At 35.7% G+C, this 17,933-nt stretch overlaps 1 protein-coding gene across 24 annotated transcripts in view; it reads right to left on the bottom strand.

The window, feature by feature from the left end:
* Positions 1–17,933, bottom strand: part of BAZ2B (bromodomain adjacent to zinc finger domain 2B) — a 381,813-nt gene that overhangs the window by 87,605 nt on the left and 276,275 nt on the right. For 19 of the 24 annotated variants that reach the window (XM_078070865.1, XM_078070858.1, XM_078070860.1 and 16 more), the window contains 7 exons: positions 12,816–13,019; positions 12,125–12,520; positions 6,459–7,065; positions 4,300–4,593; positions 3,046–3,106; positions 2,127–2,235; positions 1,760–1,861 (listed from right to left, as the gene is read on the bottom strand). In XM_078070865.1, the coding sequence (XP_077926991.1) occupies positions 1,760–1,861; positions 2,127–2,235; positions 3,046–3,106; positions 4,300–4,593; positions 6,459–7,065; positions 12,125–12,520; positions 12,816–13,019 (1,773 nt within the window). The remainder of the gene's footprint in view (positions 1–1,759; positions 1,862–2,126; positions 2,236–3,045; positions 3,107–4,299; positions 4,594–6,458; positions 7,066–12,124; positions 12,521–12,815; positions 13,020–17,933) is intronic. The other 5 variants (XM_078070872.1, XM_078070870.1, XM_078070863.1 and 2 more) reach the window with 2 other exon arrangements.

Genomic DNA, 17,933 nt, shown 5'->3' on the forward strand with positions numbered 1-17,933 from the left:
GCAAATGGAGAGGGAGAAGCAGACTCCCTACTGAGCAGGGAGCCCAACAGGCGTCTCAATCCCAGGACCCTGGGATCATGACCTGAGCCAAAGGCAGACGCTTAACCAACTGAGCCACCCAGGCGCCCCTAAACATTTTTTAAGTTTAAAAAATAAAAAGAGAAAAATCCTAGAATATATATTTTAAAGATTTTATTTATTTATTTGACAGAGAGAGACACAGCAAGAGAGGGAACACAAGCAGGGGGAGCAGGAGAGGGAGAAGCAGGCTCCCGCGGAGCAGAGAGCCCGATGCGGGGCTCGATCCCAGGACCCTGGGATCGTGACCCGAGCGAAGGCAGACGCTTAACGACTGAGCCACCCAGGCGCCCTCTAGAATGTATTTCAATCAAGAAGCTAAGCCTCAGAGAAATATATTTTGGCATTTTAGAATTACCAGGAAAGAAACAAGCGGAACTGGATGCAACGTGTTCCTTAAAAAGTCATAGACAATAATGAAAATGGGTTATATGATTAATGTAAAAGACCACTGTTAGAAACCCTAAGTTTTAGTTATGTCTCTGCCTGGTTGAGACTGTGTGATCTTGGAAAATTCCCTTAATGTTTGAGGTCTCAAAAAAAACCCTGCAGAATTAGGAAGGCCTTTTTTTATTTCTTTAATTATAATATTAGAGGGTAAGATAGGATGGAAGAACCTGCCTATTCACACTAGAAAATATTTATTACTGGAAAAAATTTCTTTCTGCGCCAAAAGGAAGAAAGAGTCAAGAAACAAAATATCAACTTCAGTTGGCTGAGCAATTTAACCTTTTGAAACATTTTCATGCATATGATCTCATCTTAACCTCACCATAATCCTATGAGGCAGAAGTAAAATTATTATTGTCTTTATTTTGCAGACAAGGAAATTGAGGGAAAAGGTAGCATTATTTTGATGCTTGAAATCACAAAGTCTATTTCACAGGTTAACAAGAATCTAGGTCTCCTCACTCCTTAACTAGGTCCTCTTTCAATGGAGCTGATAAAGTTAAAGGGAATAATAAGCATATTTGCTGAATCCAAGTTAGAAACAAAAGCAAAACCCTAAAGGAAACATATAGGAAATGAAGTCTCTGTGGTGGGTTCTTTGTGCTGATTGGTAAGGTTGTGTACTTAACCCATAGGCAAAAAGGGAGTTGTGGTGATATTTTCAGAAATGTATATAAGTAAGTGAAATATTCAATTTCTGTAAAAAGCAGAAATTTCACTCACCTAATAGTAAGGAAACGTCTCCACCCCCAAATTATCAAACTTGTGAAAATGGCTCATGTAGCATGGCATAATCAGATGGACAAGATCCTTCCCAAAAACTAAGGCATATTTATTCCCCTTTGGACTGACTTCTAACAACATATTTTTCCTACTCCAATTAATTTACCTTTAAATTAGTTTACCTTTCAGGGAACTAATGTTTTTCTATATTTCACGGGAACATGCAGATAATTTTATACCTGTATAAACTGTAAAATTGTTGACAAAATAAATAAACAGGACAATGCTGACTTAAAAAATTTGAAAAAGACATCTATTATGTCAAAGCTCCTTGTTACTAGAATATGGTAAATTGAGGCCTTGGTGAGTGTTAACCACAGAGTTATATGTATGGCTTATACGAATTAACTGACAAAAGGCAATGCTTCGGAGTGTAGTGAAATTTACTTCATTTAGGTTATGGTACTACTTTTTGGTTTAAAGACTATACTTTTTAAAAAGTGGATACCTGCGGTCCATCTCTGGCTTCATAGAAGTCACCCACTCTTATTTTTGCACTGAAGCTGAAATTGTCCCTTGAGATATCCATTATTCCATTTCTGCTGAGATACTGAAAAAATCACATATTTTTCCACTTCAGGTTTTTAATAATTACAACCCAGCTTTGATGTAGCGCTTTCTTCAGGACACTAACGTTTTGCATATTCTATCAAGGGGCTATGGATTTAGAGAAGATCAATTTAAGTTAAGTACATTTAGACCCATACAAGAGAATTATGTTGTATCAAGGAACTTTATCCGAGAAAGGAGAGCACCTTTTTTCCATAAACATGCTTAACAGGCACCAAATGTGTTATTTGGTGAAAAGTATGTACCTTTATTACTTCAGGGTATTGCCTAAGTTTCTTTCCACATGGAGCATAATATGCTACTTCTCCTTGAAGGCGCCCTCCAAAGTTTCTTATTCTGGTCTCTCTTTGCCAGCTACAGGCAACAGAAATGAGAGTTATAACATATTTAGTTTTAAGAAAGCTTTTTTTAAAAAAAACTTAAGAACACATGCTTTTTAGACAACATGAAAAATACAAATAAAACAAAAAGAAATCCCTAATCATACAACTCAGATACATTTATCATTAAAGTTACTTAGATTTTTAGCTAAGTAATTCCACTAAAAATTAATCAGACTCAAGTTACAAATATTAAACTCCGTTAAATTTCTTAGAAATCGTAACTGGTATTACTTTGGGTATTCGGACAAATTCAGTAACATGTGTCAATGTGTACTGATTTTTTATATCTGAGAAGCTTTAGGTGAAAACAGGACCATAAACCTGGCTCTCTGCTCCTTGAGGATCACGTGCTTCGAGTGTAAAACTTCTCAGTTCCAATTAAACCATTTTAACCACACTCTGCTCACGTCCCCCAGTTTTGCCCACAGTGGCTTTTACTGTTCTTTAATTCCATCTTTGCAAAAACCTCTCATACTCTTAACTGTGTCTCCGCCCTGCCCTCTGCCAAATGATTTTCTCTTGCTTGCTCTTTTTTCAGTCGGTAGTCCCATTACCGCGTGACCCCATCCCAGTGTTGCCATACCTAAACACTGCAGTTGGCCTTCATTTCAGTTTTCTGATATATCAACTTCTTTGCCCTTTGCTCTAGCTCTTCTGCTCTAATAAATACTATGCAATATATTCAATTCTTTTATGAATAGCAGAGAGTGAGATATAGTGAGAAATCAAACATGCATAAATATGTGGAGGCAAAGCAAAAAGAGAATCTTATTTTGCATACCCATATTCCAAAGGAATACGCAGTTCACGCTCATCTGTTACTCTTCTTCTTTTGGAAGTGCCTTCAAGAAAATTCAGCCAGTTAACATAAAAGATTAGTTTATATAGATGACAATTTTTTGATAGTTCTGAAACTTTTCTTTAAATAATATATCTTAATGACTTGAATTACTGAAGGTATTTCTGCAACTTGTAGGTTACTTTTAGATGATGTGCAACAAAACACACTATACAGAGGATTTTTTTTTCTGTCTCCTTTGGTCTGCATGATAGAATAACTGGTCTTTCTACAGAAAATACAATGGAAGGTAAAAATACATAGCTTTCCTCTCATTTTGTATTTAAAGAAATAGCTAAAGAAGGAGGAGGAAAATCATAGATAGAGGTTTCAGAAAACCAGGTACAGTTGTTTTCATTGAGAATATGAGTTTTAAGATGCTGAAAAATTTCAACAGCTGGCTCATACACTTAAAAATAATATAACTTCTATGTTCATATAAATCCATAGTCAAAACCACTACTAGATCTTTTAACCTAAAGTACAAAGGAAGAGGATTATGATTATATGTAAAATTCTTCATAGACAATGGCCAAGTTTCACAAATGCAAATATGTGCATCTTAAATTAGCAGAATATCATACTGGTCTGTGGCAAATGAAAGCAAAACTAGACATTTCTAAGAAAAGGGTGAAATCAGTAAAGCAACATGATACTGTACTATACACTTCCATATTTTCTTAGCTATTGAAATAGAAATAAGTCCTTTTGGAATATTAATGTAAAACTTTTAATGAAGACCTCTAGACGTTTATAAAAGGTCAAATAGAAAAAAAAGGATGTGGCATGTTAATGAAATAATAATGCTACTCGCTAACTCAAATGACCTTTGGCTATGTGTTGGGCAGATATGCAATTGTATCTCAAGTAACCTAGTGAGCTCACTTTTATAAAGTACAAAAAAGTCCAACTGTTAGTCAAATTCTAAATTCTAGGAGCATAAACTGAACACAAAAGCAGGAAGATAATTGAAATCAAGAGCTGTCTGTCATCAATCAGGTTCTTAAGTGGGAAGCACAGAATAAAAATGGTAATTGGTCATATCCTTTGAAAATACATGCTGACCTTTCTTAGCCAACCTCGAATCTAGCTGTAACACTTGATTCCAATGAGGTCATCCCCAGAACACTGGATAAATAAGAATTCTTGCTATGGTTTGACTTCTACTTTACAATAATAAAAATAAAGTGTAGGTACCAGAGTGTGGACTTGAAGTAAGTGTGGAAGAAGGTGTGCCAAGAAAAGCAGGTGACTGGGACTCAGAACATAAGGCAGCAGGAGCAGAGCCTGGGGCTTTTGTTATGTGGAGGTTACGAGGTGTTGAGTGAGCTGTGAGACTGATGGAAGGGCTTTTGACAGAGGAAGTTGTTTTATTCAGTTTCCTTGAAGTTTTCTCTCCTTCAGTATCACTATCTGATTCATCTTGGTCTTTATCATCATCATCATCTTCTTCTGATCCTTCTGTATCTGATTCTGAATTACTATCTGATTCTGGGAAGTAAAAGAAGCATTTGTATATTATAACTAGATCATCACCAACATTTGCAGTTTGTATCTAAATGGAATAGTTTAGGAATCAGCATCTGTGATTGAATTCAACTGAGCGACTTTCCTGAAGAGTTCATGTAAAATTTACTATCTTACAAGCTATTTGAGTACAATGTATGCAGAATTACAAATTCTCAAAATTCTTTGTTCAAAGTATCGGTTTTACTCAACACCTTAATCATAAAACAGTTCTTCTCACATGACACTATTCACATGATGAGTTCTGCTTAGTGGTTTCAAAATCATTTTTAATTTAATAGAGAAACTAAGGTATAGAGGGAATAAAATTGATTCTTTAAATTAATAGATTCCAATAGCTTAAGAAGTATACTAGGTTCAGTATGAGGAAGAAAAGTCTGGAACTACCATCATTCTTTCATCTGGGCTTTGAGGTAAAAGAAAACCATTTTCTGAAAGATTCTTGGCTTTTCTGGTTGTAGTTATTTTATTTAGATGCAAGACCTCATCAGGCTTCTCAGGCTTCACAAAAGACCAGGTTACATAAATAATTATGTGGGAACATTTAATGGTTTAATAATTTAAGTTTGGTCTAGGAATGTCGTCCTATAAATGCATCTCTTCTTACAAACAGGTATTTTTTATTCCTGGATTAAACTCGATAAACACAGACCTGATACTTGGAATGTATTTTAAAGGTTCCCAGAATAGGGGCGCCTGGGTGGCTCAGTCGTTAAGCGTCTGCCTTCGGCTCAGGTCATGATCCCACGGTCCTGGGATCAAGCCCCGCATCGGGCTCCCTGCTCCACGGGAGGCCTGCTTCTCCCTCTTCCACTCCCCCTGCTTGTGTTCCCTCTCTTACTATGTCTCTCTCTGTCAAATAAATAAAATCTTTAAAAAAAAAAGGTTCCCAGAATAACAATTTTTGTGGAATCACGTTTTGTGTAGTACCATCTGCCTATGTTGAAATTTGTTATAAAAATTGCCTTTGAAAGTTATTCATAACGATATTCATACTCGATCATGCAAAGTTGTATTTATGGGAATACCAGGAAAAAATATTATCAGGAAAAGTTGTTCTTACCCTGAGCAAGTAGGTTGTTTCTACCTTAGACGCTTTAAGATGTATAACTGACTATATGTTCCTATTCATATTGGCAGCTAGAAAATTTACCATTGGACTTGTGGCTGACCAGTAACAAATCCAAATATTTTTATAATATGTATTTCACCTTTGTATATAAAATTTAAATTATCTTATATTTTATGCTTTCAATCTTCTGTGGAACAATGAGGAGAGTTAAGGGGAAGAAAAATGGAAAGAAGTCTTAAAAAAAAAGCAAAACTAGAAAGCAAATCAAAATAAAATCAAGGAGCACTCTACTTGATTAAGTAAGTTCTGTGTTGCTAATGGACATTCATAGGGATTTAGGTTTCTGGTGCTTTCTAAATGACTGACTACAATTTTACCTCCTTCATTCAAAATATCTACTGACACATTTAAATAAGCAGCAGAAGAAATGAAAAAGAAAGGACAAATGAACGGTCATGAATTAAATGAAAATTAAGCAAATTTGTGAAGTTATTTCTTAATTTATGCATCATCTATTTTCACTTAAAGTTTTTATTTGTTTAATGTTAAATGAATAATAAAGCTGAGAATTTAACTTAGGATTTCTAATTTCAATCACTCCAATATTTTACCAGCTCACTATGGACAGGCACATAGCTGCGTGAAACAGTGAATGACAAAGACTCTAAGTCTGCGAACTAAGAACCTCCTTTAACTGTTTTGGTCCACATTCAAAAGCATTTAGATAAATACTTCAAATTTAAAAATAGAAAATAACCTGATTGGCTGTCATCAGATTCATCATCTTCATCATCTTCCTCATCTTCTTCCTCGTCATCTTCTTCTTCATCCTCGTTTGAATCTTCAGAATCTTTACTACTGGGAATGTCTGAATCTGTTCCCCTAAACTGTTCCACTAGAGATTTTGCAGGGTGAGGGTGGTGCTGTGTTTTTACTGTGTTTACATTATTGCTAACCGCTTTTTCCTTCCCTTGAGGATGCACTGTGGGAGAGGCAGAGGGCATCACAGTCGCCTGATTGCCAGTGGTCCTTCTCCCACTTGTACTCAAATGTGCAGGTGAGGAAAAAGGGGTGCTACTTGCAGTAGCAATGTTTTCATTAATCTTACTCTGCATTTTAGTTTTGGTAGTAAGTGCCAGAGGAGCTTCTTGAATGACACTCTGAATAACTCCATTTGGTTGGTGATTACCTAAAAGTGCATTTGTCAAGAATGGATTAGGGTGGTTGTTCTCTGCTGTTTGTTTTGGATGTGCTGGTGAACTAGAGGTTGCTTTTGGATTTGACAAAGCTGCAATAACCTTCTTCAAGCTCTTGGATGACTCTTGTTTCTTTAACTGCGCTGGGAATGTCTGTTTATATTGTTCCTGTTGAAACATAAGTTAAAAAACAAAACAACAATGTACCATAAAAACAAAGATTACTTCTATTTGCCTCCCATATCTGACAACAGCTGCTCATATACAAATTTAAATCATGATATACAAGTGCTGAAAATTAGTGGCAGTGATGACTAGTTGGTTGCTGAATCTTGGCTAGACATAATATGTTTAAAATTCAATTAGTCTTTCTCCCCTCAAAATATAGGTTTCCTGACTGCCCCTCTCTCATTATTATTGCTCCCACTGTCTTGATAATCTAAATCTGAAACTCTAAAAACATCTTTTACTTTTCTCTCTTCCAAGTCAGCCGTATCCCTATGTCTTTTGGATTCTTTCCTTAAAATACTGCTCAAATTTAAGCCATACCACCCTTTCTTCCCACACAACTCCCAATATATGCTATATGCCAATGCCGATTTTACCTTAATTTACAGCCTTTACTACTTAAACTACAGCCTAATACCTTGTATTAGCTCCTTGGTTAAAAGCTTTAGTGTCTCCTTTGTCATTGGCAACTTTATAAAGCCTAAACACTTAATTTTGATCCTCAAATGACTTTTCAAGTAGGCACTAACAGAACTTTCTAGTCAAACTGGACTATTCGCCATGCCCTGTGCATATCATACTTTCACTACCTCCACATTTTGCTATAATCATTTTCTCTGTGTGAAACGTCCTCCTCTTATAAATCTCAAGCTGATGAAATCTTGTTCCTTCTTCACAATCCCACCCAAGAAGTTTTCCACGTGTGTTCCAGCCAGAAGCACTCATTGTCTCTATCCTTTGAACTCCTTTCCCTCCTATCTGTTACCTTGTGCTACCTGCGGCAGACACGATATGAAGCTGTTGGCATTTCCGGCTCAACAGCCTGTGGGATCCACCTTAGAGTGCCTTTAGCACATGAGCATTAGAAAGTGTGTAATACAACAGTTCAGAAAAATTATACTTTTGGAAAAAACTGATTTGTAAACCACTAAGCCGTAAAACTTACATCTGTAAATAGAAACAAAAAATTATTTGGCTCTCAGAATCTTCTTAAAAAGAATAAAATCGTATAAACTTTATTAAATATATGTAATTAATACATGAAATACTTAAGTAGAATGATTAAAATATTTTAAGTTACTAGAAATACAGTTAAATTTCAGAAGGTAAAATCTGTAATGAAAATGGTTGCCTTAAAATTAAAATCAGCAGTGCTGTCAGCTTGGATCTGGGCTCTTAACACTCTAGTCGGCAAAAATTCGCGGTGGGCATTTCGGAAGTATAAATGCAGATGGAATGCAATATAGAATGACGTATTAAATCTTTTAAAGGAGCAGTACTAATAAGCACTACGCAATTCCTAATAAACTGCTTTATCTTATTTAACATCTTTACTATAACACTTCACTTTGTAAACAAAGACTGTCACATAATACTCATACCTAAGGCAATGCTTCACAAAAAGAAAGTACCTAATTAGTATTTATTCAGTGAATAAAATATGGAAAATTATACTAAATAATTGCATTTACCTTTTAAAAAGAATTTTATGGCAAAATTCTTATATAAAATACATTAACATACTTAATTTTACTTAATATTTATATAATATAGAAATATTATGTATTACATGTAAGTATATAATGTACTTACCTTCATATTTAATATATACTGATTTAAGTTTTCAGCAGAAAAATTTAGCGTATTTTCACTTCTTAGAACAAAATTATGTCATATAATCATTTTGTACTCTTTTTTTTACAGGTAGTAAATTTTCCTTCTAAATACATAGGATCAAAACAGTCATGAAAACAAAACCTCGCCCTTTAGTTTTGTGTTTTAATTTCTGAAATTGCTTCTCACTCCATAATTCTAAAGACCCACTTCCCCTATATTGACACCTGAAGGTTTTCAAAAATAACCAAAGATCACTGTATTTTATCTAAGAGTAGTAGCTGTTACTCTTTTAAGGCAAATATGTTGTGCTTTTTGATATTGGGGGTGGTACATAAAAAGGAAGAGGGGAGAAAATTGAGAACTGCACAGAAGCAAATGTCTTGCTGTTCTAAGATAGACACTTGGATGACAAGAGTATTGAAAGACAGGTTTGAAACTCTGTCCTACCTCCAAGTTCTTGTTCCCAGCCCTTACTGAGTCTCTCAGTCTACACAAAAAATCCTCTAGGCAAAATTTGATAAAGAAAATTCACTACTGTTATATAGATCCAATTAATGTGTATTGATTTGAATTAAATGTCTATACTATACGTGTATGGAAAGAACCAATGATTAAATAATACTAAAAAAAAAATCACAGACTAGTGGAGGAAACAGATACATGGCAGGTAACATGAAATAGAGACTTTCATAAGAATAAAGCAAAATTCTGTATGTTAGACTATCATATAAAGAAAGAGAGCTGATGTAAGAAAAATATTTATAAAATACCCTTTAACTCAATACTAGGTACCAATGAAAAGTAGATAAAGTCATTTGGAGTTGAGTCTAATGTGAAGATCCACTCACATAAAATATTTCCCATGAATTACCATTATCATTTTAGAAACACCAAGAAACACCAAATTATTTCATCTTAATCATGGGCTTTGATGTAAGAATGACCTTGGTTTAAAATCCTTCTACTCTTTACTTGTTCTATGATGTTAGCAAGTGACTTAATCTCTCTAAGCCTTAGTTTCTTTACCTCACATAATTTTGTAAGAATCACATAAGATCAAATGTATAGGAAGTCTCGGTTGGTTACATTTATTAAGCAAGTGTTTAATAAGTGACTTTCTAATAGGCAGTCATATAAAATTCTTTTAATAAGAAATATTTAAGAAACTGAAAAATCAAGAAACCTTTCAAAATGCAAATAACTCTTGATAGGCTCTATAATCTATCTTAAAGTGGAATATACATTAATGAAAAATTAAAATAACTCAAACAATGTAATTTTTAGTTTGCTTAATTTACTCATGGAGAGTCAATAATGTGATGCCAATAATAATACCTCCTTATGATTGAGCAGTGCATTACAAGTTATCGTATGCATGGTATAATACCATTGGTCACTCCATGTAGATCAGGGATTCTCAAATCTGGCTACCCATTTGGAAGCTTTTTTTTTCTTTTTTTAAGATTTTATTTATTTATTTGACAGAGAGAGAGACAGCAAGAGAGGGAACACAAGCAGGGGGAGCGGGAGAGGGAGAAGCAGGCTTCCCACGGAGCAGGGAACCCAATGTGGGGCTCGATGTGGGGCTCAATGCGGGGCTCGATCCCAGGACCCTGGGATCATGACCTGAGCCAAAGGCAGACGCTTAACGACTGAGCCACCCAGGCGCCCCTGGAAGTTTTGATATATGCAATACCTTGGTCTCAGCACAAGAGATCCTGATTTCATTGTTCTGAGGTGTTATTCTTTTTTTTTTTTTTAAGTTTTCCAAGTGATTCTAGTGTATACGTAGGCTTGTGAACTACTCATTTAGATTCTCAAAAAAGCCTGATTTATCCAAGTCTTTTTTACTTTGACCCTGTTCTTAAATTCTTCACAGTAAAATAAGATTTAATGGACAAGGACACTGTAACTTTTTTAAGAAAGAAAGGCAGCATATCGCAGTGTTTAAGAACAAGGATTCTAGTGCTACACTGCCCAGATATGAATTCTAACTCTATTACTAACTAGCAGTGTGATCTTGGGGAAATTATTTAAGTTTCATGAATCTCAATTTGATTGTCTGTAAATGGGCATTATAATATTTGTAGCACTTACAGATGTTAGTGTTCAATGAGTAAATGCATTTTCAGCACTTAAAACAATAGCTGGCAAACAGCAGGAGCTGTACAAGAATTATCTAATGATTAGGAGGCCTAATGATAATTTTTGTAATCAAAAGACAGGATATTTTGTTCAAACATAATATATTTTCTCTACCCTAGATTGGTTCTAGAATAAAAGGCATTGGTCAGGGACGCCTGGGTGGCTCAGTCAGTTAAGCGTCTGCCTTCGGCTCAGGTCATGATCCCTGGGTCCTGGGATCGAGTCCCACATCGGGCTCCCTGCTCGGCGGGGAGTCTGCCTCTGCCTCTCCCCCGCTCATGCTCTCCCTTTGCTCATGCCCCACCTCTCTCTCTCTCTCTCTCTCTCAAATAAACAAGTAAAATCTTTAGAAAAAAAAAAAGGCATTGGTCATTTAATTATTAGAATTCTACTAGACATATGAATGTAGACTATGTAGTAATATAAAATCAATAGCAAGAAAATAAAGAAGAAAAAATTCTCTGATTAGTGGTTCTGGTATTTGTATAAATAAAATTATTCAAAATATTTTGTATTGCATATAATTTGTTAAAAATGGCAAAGGAACTCTCTCTCTAAAACAAACAAATAAATCTTTAAAAAAATTCTTCAAAAAAGTGGGGGGGCACCTGGGTGACTCAGTTGGTTGAATGTCTGACTCCTGGTTTCAGCTTAGGTCATGATCTCATGGGTTGTGAGACTGAGCCTGGAGTCAGGCTCCATGCTCCCCACTCAGCGGGAAGTCTGCTGGAGATTCTCTCCCTTTGCCTCTACCCCCACACATTCTCTCTAAAATAAATAAAAACATCTTAAAAAAATTCTTTTAAAAAATGGCAAAGGAAAATGATTCTTCATAAAGGATTTTTATGCTTGTAATTGATAGGATTATAGAAGTAAACTATTCAAGTTTATTTCTTTAAAAAAGAATATATTGATATTAGAAAAAAAAGGACATTGATCTTAAACAAAATAATTGTGGAGTATATCTTATTCAAACATATGTCTCCCCTTACTACTAAATCATTATACCTCAGGAAAAAAAAAATGACATGATTGTGTTGCCAAAAATATATTAAGCAGATGTATATGTAACTATAAAATCAGAGAAATCTAGCTTTCTCATGTGCATATTCTCTTCCTGGTAACTAATAAAGTATGGAAATAAGAGTAGAATTTAATTTAAACTTGTATATTATAAGACAATATAAAAGCTCTTTCTCTAATAATGAAATTCTTCTATAAGTAATTTTTCACTTACCCGTTTGGATCGCATTTCACTGGTCAAAGGACTAGATTCTTCAGAGGTATTTTTATTCCCTGCTTTAAGTACATCAGGAGAAGGAACTATGAGTTTCATGTAAGTTTCCTTTTTGGCTTGATTTACCAAAGATAAAGGTTTCACATTGGACACCAATCCCGTAGACTGTATTACACTTGTGTGTTTGTTCACAGATTCCTCCTTTGCCTGAGAGCTTTGGAAAATAAATGGAAGCTGCTGTGACAAAACCTGAGGCTGCTTCTGCTGGGATTGGAATGATGAGTGAGTCTGGGATTCAGACACAAGAGGTAATGGCTGGTGTATTCTTTTTTCCTGGGCTTTTTCAGTTGCTTTCTGTCCATCTGCTTTTGGGTCTGAAATACCATGTAATAGCACCTGTAAATAAAAATAAAAAGATGACTTCTCAGTATCTATTAAAACAAAGAATGTCATGCAGTAAAACTGGGAGAAAAAAGGGTACTTTAAAAAGTGCTAATTAGTTATGATAGTTACATAAAGCTCACTAGAAAATATACCAAATGTCCCTTTAAAAATGTTTCTCCATCTCTTTTCTTGGGCAAATGTTAAGAACTAAAGACATGATTAACTTTAAACTTTATAGACTTTGAGAGTCAAGATAAACCAGTTAATTCCTAAATAGGAGTGGATACTGCCAATAAACTATTTATACCTGGTTGTTACTCTTATGTTGTGCTTCTCTCTCTGAATCAGAATCATCATCTTCACTTTCTTCAATACTTTGATCTTCTTCTTCTTCATCTTCCTCTAGATCATCTGAATCACTACTACTAATGCCTTCACTTGAGGTGTCTGATGATGTGCCCGAATCACTATCACTGTTGCTAGAACTTTCCATAGCTTTCTTCCTTGGTTTCTGGATAAAGACAAGTTTTTAGCAAGACTTTATTTTTGGAAAAATTCAAAGTTCAGTAAGAGGTATGCTCTTTTAATTTTCAAGTGATATTTCCATCTCAAAATGTCATTTTAGAAAAAAGAGAAAAGTCACATGTTGTAAGGGTAGTTATTCAACAATCAGATCCAATTAATTTATATGATAGGAATTCTCCAATGAAAAGTACAGGCTGTGTCATGTACAGAACATTAGAAACATTGACATAGTATATATGTAGATCTATTCATATGACTGCCATGCTTCAAAACGTATGGCAGATTAAAAAGAGCAATTTACAAAATGATAATTCCAATTACGATAAGGGCTACAGACATTTAAGTTCTATATTTAGCTGTAGTCTTCTTTTTTATGTGGATAGTGAGTCAATAACCAATTATTTATATATAACGTGCCAAACACACCTTCTAGATGCTGGACAACAAGATATCTAAGATAGAGTCCTTGCCTTCAAGAAACTTACATTCTAGTGCAGGTGGTGGTAGAGTAGACAAATGACTAATATGAAAGCAAATAATTCCATATGTAATAAGTGCTGGAGAGAAGATAAAATAAGTAGCAAAAGACTTAAGGGCTGCTTTAGCAATGAATTTAATTTTTATATTTCACTTCAGAAAAGATAGAAAATACGATAAAGAGAGATATTAATTGGAACATTAAAGGCTCTACAGGAAAAAGAAAACCCCAAATTGGTAGAAAGTGACATTAGGTCACATTAAAAAAAAACTTTTGTGTTTAAATAACAGACAATAGTAGAGGTGCCTGGGTGGCTCAGTCGGTTTAGCCTCCGAATCTTGTTTTCAGCTCAGGTCATGATCTCAGGATCATGAGATAGAGGCCCAAGAGGGGCTCCGCACTCAGTGGAAAGTCTGCTGGAGAGTCTCTCTCTCCCTCTGCCCCTCCCCCACTCTTACATAAATAAATAAATCTATTTTTTTTTTTTTTAAGATTTTATTTATTTGACAGAGGGAGACACAGTGAGAGAGGGAACACAAGCAGGGGGAGAAGCAGGCTTCCCGCTGAGCAGGGAGCCCGATGTGGGGTTCGATCCCAGGATCCCGGGATCATGACCTGAGCTGAAGGCAGACGCTTAACAACTGAGCCACCCAGGCGCCCCTAAATAAATAAATCTTAAAAAAAAAAGAATAGACAATAGTAGTGGATACAAAGGAGGAAAAATCATTAGATGAATTATGACTAAATAACTATATAACAATGGAAAAGTTAAAAGTCGCCAATAGGAAGACTAAAAAGGAGAAATACTGACATGATAGAGCAAGACTGAGTATAATCCAAAGTTACATAGGAACATTTCAACACGATTCACTGACATAAAATAAAGAACAAAATATAGAAAAAGCAGCAATAAATTACAAAAGCAATGAATTACAAAAGTTATGGTCTTAACAGCAATACAGTCTGTCATGACTAGTGAGTTGGGGCATGAAAGACAATAATACACTTCTACAGAAAGAAGCCAAGTTGAAGCAATAGTTATAGATTGCACATTAGTACTCTTTCCCCTGTGCTTTCTGAAATTTGATTTAAATGAAATGAAATACATATGAGTGAAGAGAGTCAGTCCTGTTGTTATACTCTCCTTGCAATGGTAACCTGTGTTAACTGTTTCAAACTAGCAACCATATGCTTCCTCCAGAGATACACCCTTCAATAAGCTGACTAATAGTAACCATCATTCCTGGAGCTATGTCTTTCCCTCACAATAAAGCAGAGTGATGAGACACTGACTTGGAATAGTGTGGGTATCACAGAATGAAAAAGACCAAAGTAGAGATTAAAGAGAAACAATAGTAACAATACACTATTACTATTATAACAAAATACTAACAATATAGTAACATTAAGCCTACCATTTATTTGGCAGAGAAAATTCTCCTTCATTGTAACCAAAATCTGTTGTGGGTTTCTAAGCATGTATAGCAAGATTATGAAAATCATAAAGAGTCTAAGTAGAAGTTACCACTTTGGTTTTTAATAGAGGCTAAGAAAGGAAAAGAATAAGGGAGATACAGTAATTTACTAGAGAAAAATAAACTCCTATTTTAATGCCCAAGTAATATGTGTAGTTTTTAATTTAAAGGTGGCATGAGAAATGGAGTCTACATGCCTCGAGAGTGGGTCTAGAAGTGTGGATTCTAAAGTTTTAGAGTGCAAAATATTTACTTGCTGAACTTGCTACAACCAGCAGATTGCTGAGTCCCAATTCCAAACAGGGCACAGGGATCTGCATTAACATGCACTTTAATGTGATTCTGCTGCAGACAGTCCTTGCAGACCATACATGACAGCATACAAAGAGTCTGTGCCTTTAGAAGGTAACAAATTTAGTCCCCATTTTAGAAAAAATGTAGAAGTGAATATACAAGTCCAGGTATTAGAGAAAAAGAAAATTAGTTTCAGTATTACCAATTTTGTCTCCTTAGTCTCTATTAGTTATGTGTGTGTGTGTAGTTATTTTGTATTCATACACAATTCAGTAGTGTGCCTCTTTCCTGTCATTTAAACATTTTAAAAATGAGTCTTCTTAGGTTATCAAAAAATGACCAGCGAAGAGCTTATTAACCAGCCCCCCAACCCCATTCCAATCTGGGAAAGCTTTTCAGAACCCTCTCCTTGAACTTTCTCATTTCACTGTATACTTATTTCTTTCAGTAACAAAATACATACAACTTCAAGGCTATTATGTACCAGGCATAGTTGCTCTCCTCTCCAGAGATACAAAGGTATGATGGCAACTCTGCCCCAGTGGTAATGGAGAAGAGAATCAACAAACAATGTAAATAAGAGTTTTTAGTGATACATACCATGACTAAAACAGGATACTTGGATAGACAGTGTGTGCTGGGGGGGGGGGGGGCGGCGGGGTGTGTGTGTGTGAAGATTTAGATGCAGTTATCAGGTAAGATCTTTCCGAGCTGAGATCTAAATGGAGAGTGAGAGACACCCACATAAAGATAAAAGAGTAGAGCCTTCAAGAACAGGGGAAAGACCAAAGGCAAAAGCCATGAAATAAGTCTGATATGTTAAAAAAAAAAATGGTGAGGCCAGCTAAATCAGCTCCAGCACAGGGAACCAGGGAGAGAGAGCCACAGAAAATAAGGCTGGATGGACTGGCAGGGGTTAGATCATACAGGGTCTTGTAGGCTGAGTGAGATAGGAAACTACTGGAGGGAATGATAACATAGGATAGCTTAAAACCATAAGAACTCACTTATGTTTTAAAAAGACTGGCTGTTGTGGTCACAACATGTTACTGGCTTGTAATAGCAGGAGTGGAACTTACTCAAAGTTGAACAGTTTGTTTGTTTTTTCTCAACAGGCTGTATGTGTATTTTAGTCTGTGATGTACATTGTTTAATTTAAAATATCTACATTTATTCTAAATATGCAAGCATTGTATATGAGGGAATTGGACTTAATCAATGATTTTCAATAGGTACTACTAAGATAGCAACCCCCAGAACGGATCATCAAAATTAGCTAAAGAACATTTTTTCAAACTACATATGAAAAAGGTTACCCAAGCAATGTCCATACTACCCAAAGCAATCTATAGATTTAATGCAATCTCTGTCAAAATACCAACAATATTTTTCACAGAACCAGAACAAATAATACTAGAATTTGCATGGAACCACAAGAGACTCCGAATAGCCAAATCACTCTTGAAAAAGAGGAACAAAGCTGGAGGCATCACAATCCGAAATTTCAAGATATACTACAAAGCTGTAGTAATCAAAACAGTGTGGTACTGGCACAAAAACAGACACATAGATCAATAGAAAAGGAAAGAAAGATCAGAAATACTCACACTTTTAGGGTCAATTCTTATCTACAACAAAGGAGGCAAGAAAAGACAATGGGGAAGAGACAGTCCCCTTGGTATTATAGCTGAGATGGTGAAGAAAGTGATGTGCGGCCCAATCACAAACTGCTGACTCTGTTCCCCTAGAAAACCAGGGCTTCAATTTGGTTTTTATAGAATTTAGAGATGAGAAGATGCTGCCCTAGTTATTATCTTTGTTTCCAAAATGTTTGCAGTTGATGCTAAGACTTTAATTCAAAAATAAACAAAGACCCCTTGCTCAAGAAGAAATTACAAATGAGAGCGGACCAAATTCACTAATATGGGTACACTTACTAGAAATTCTGGATATAATGTGTTAGTTCATATAGCTGGAAGTATCTCAGCTTACTTGCTTGGATGCATGAAACCTGGACTCAGTGGTGGCCTACATTTAACAAAGTGGAAATGGCACAGCTTCCCTGGCATGATGTGGAAGAGAAAATATAAAGGCTCAGAGTGACCAGAATACTAGAGTGAATTTATCACATGCAATTTGCATATCCACCCTACTCCTGATAATACCTTTTCTACGGCAGACAAGGTCTAGTCAGAAGGCAGAAACCCCATCAGCAATTTGAACAGAGAGATTTTATCATATGGAATTATTAATTAGTAGCAGAATATGAACTACTAAGAGAGATAAAGAGACCTCTAAAGAATACTGAAATAGTGGGGCGCCTGGGTGGCTCAGTCATTAAGCGTCTGCCTTCGGCTCAGGTCATGATCCTGGGATCCTGGGATCGAGCCCCGCATCGGGCTCCCTGCTTGGCAGGAAGCCTGCTTCTCCCTCTCCCGCTCCCCCTGCTTGTGTTCCTGCTCTCACTATCTTTCTCTCTGTCAAATAAATAAATAAAATCTTAAAAAAAAAAAAAAAAAAGAATCCTGAAATAGCAGATGTAGGGAATAGCCACTTACTGTAGGGCAGAGGTAGAGTAGTAAAATAAAGGTAAACTTGGAAGAGGGCCTCTATCTTCCAACCTCGTTCACCCGAGGCTGAACTTCAGACTTTG

This window comes from Halichoerus grypus, chromosome 4, assembly GCF_964656455.1.
Source record: "Halichoerus grypus chromosome 4, mHalGry1.hap1.1, whole genome shotgun sequence".
Taxonomy (NCBI): domain Eukaryota; kingdom Metazoa; phylum Chordata; class Mammalia; order Carnivora; family Phocidae; genus Halichoerus; species Halichoerus grypus.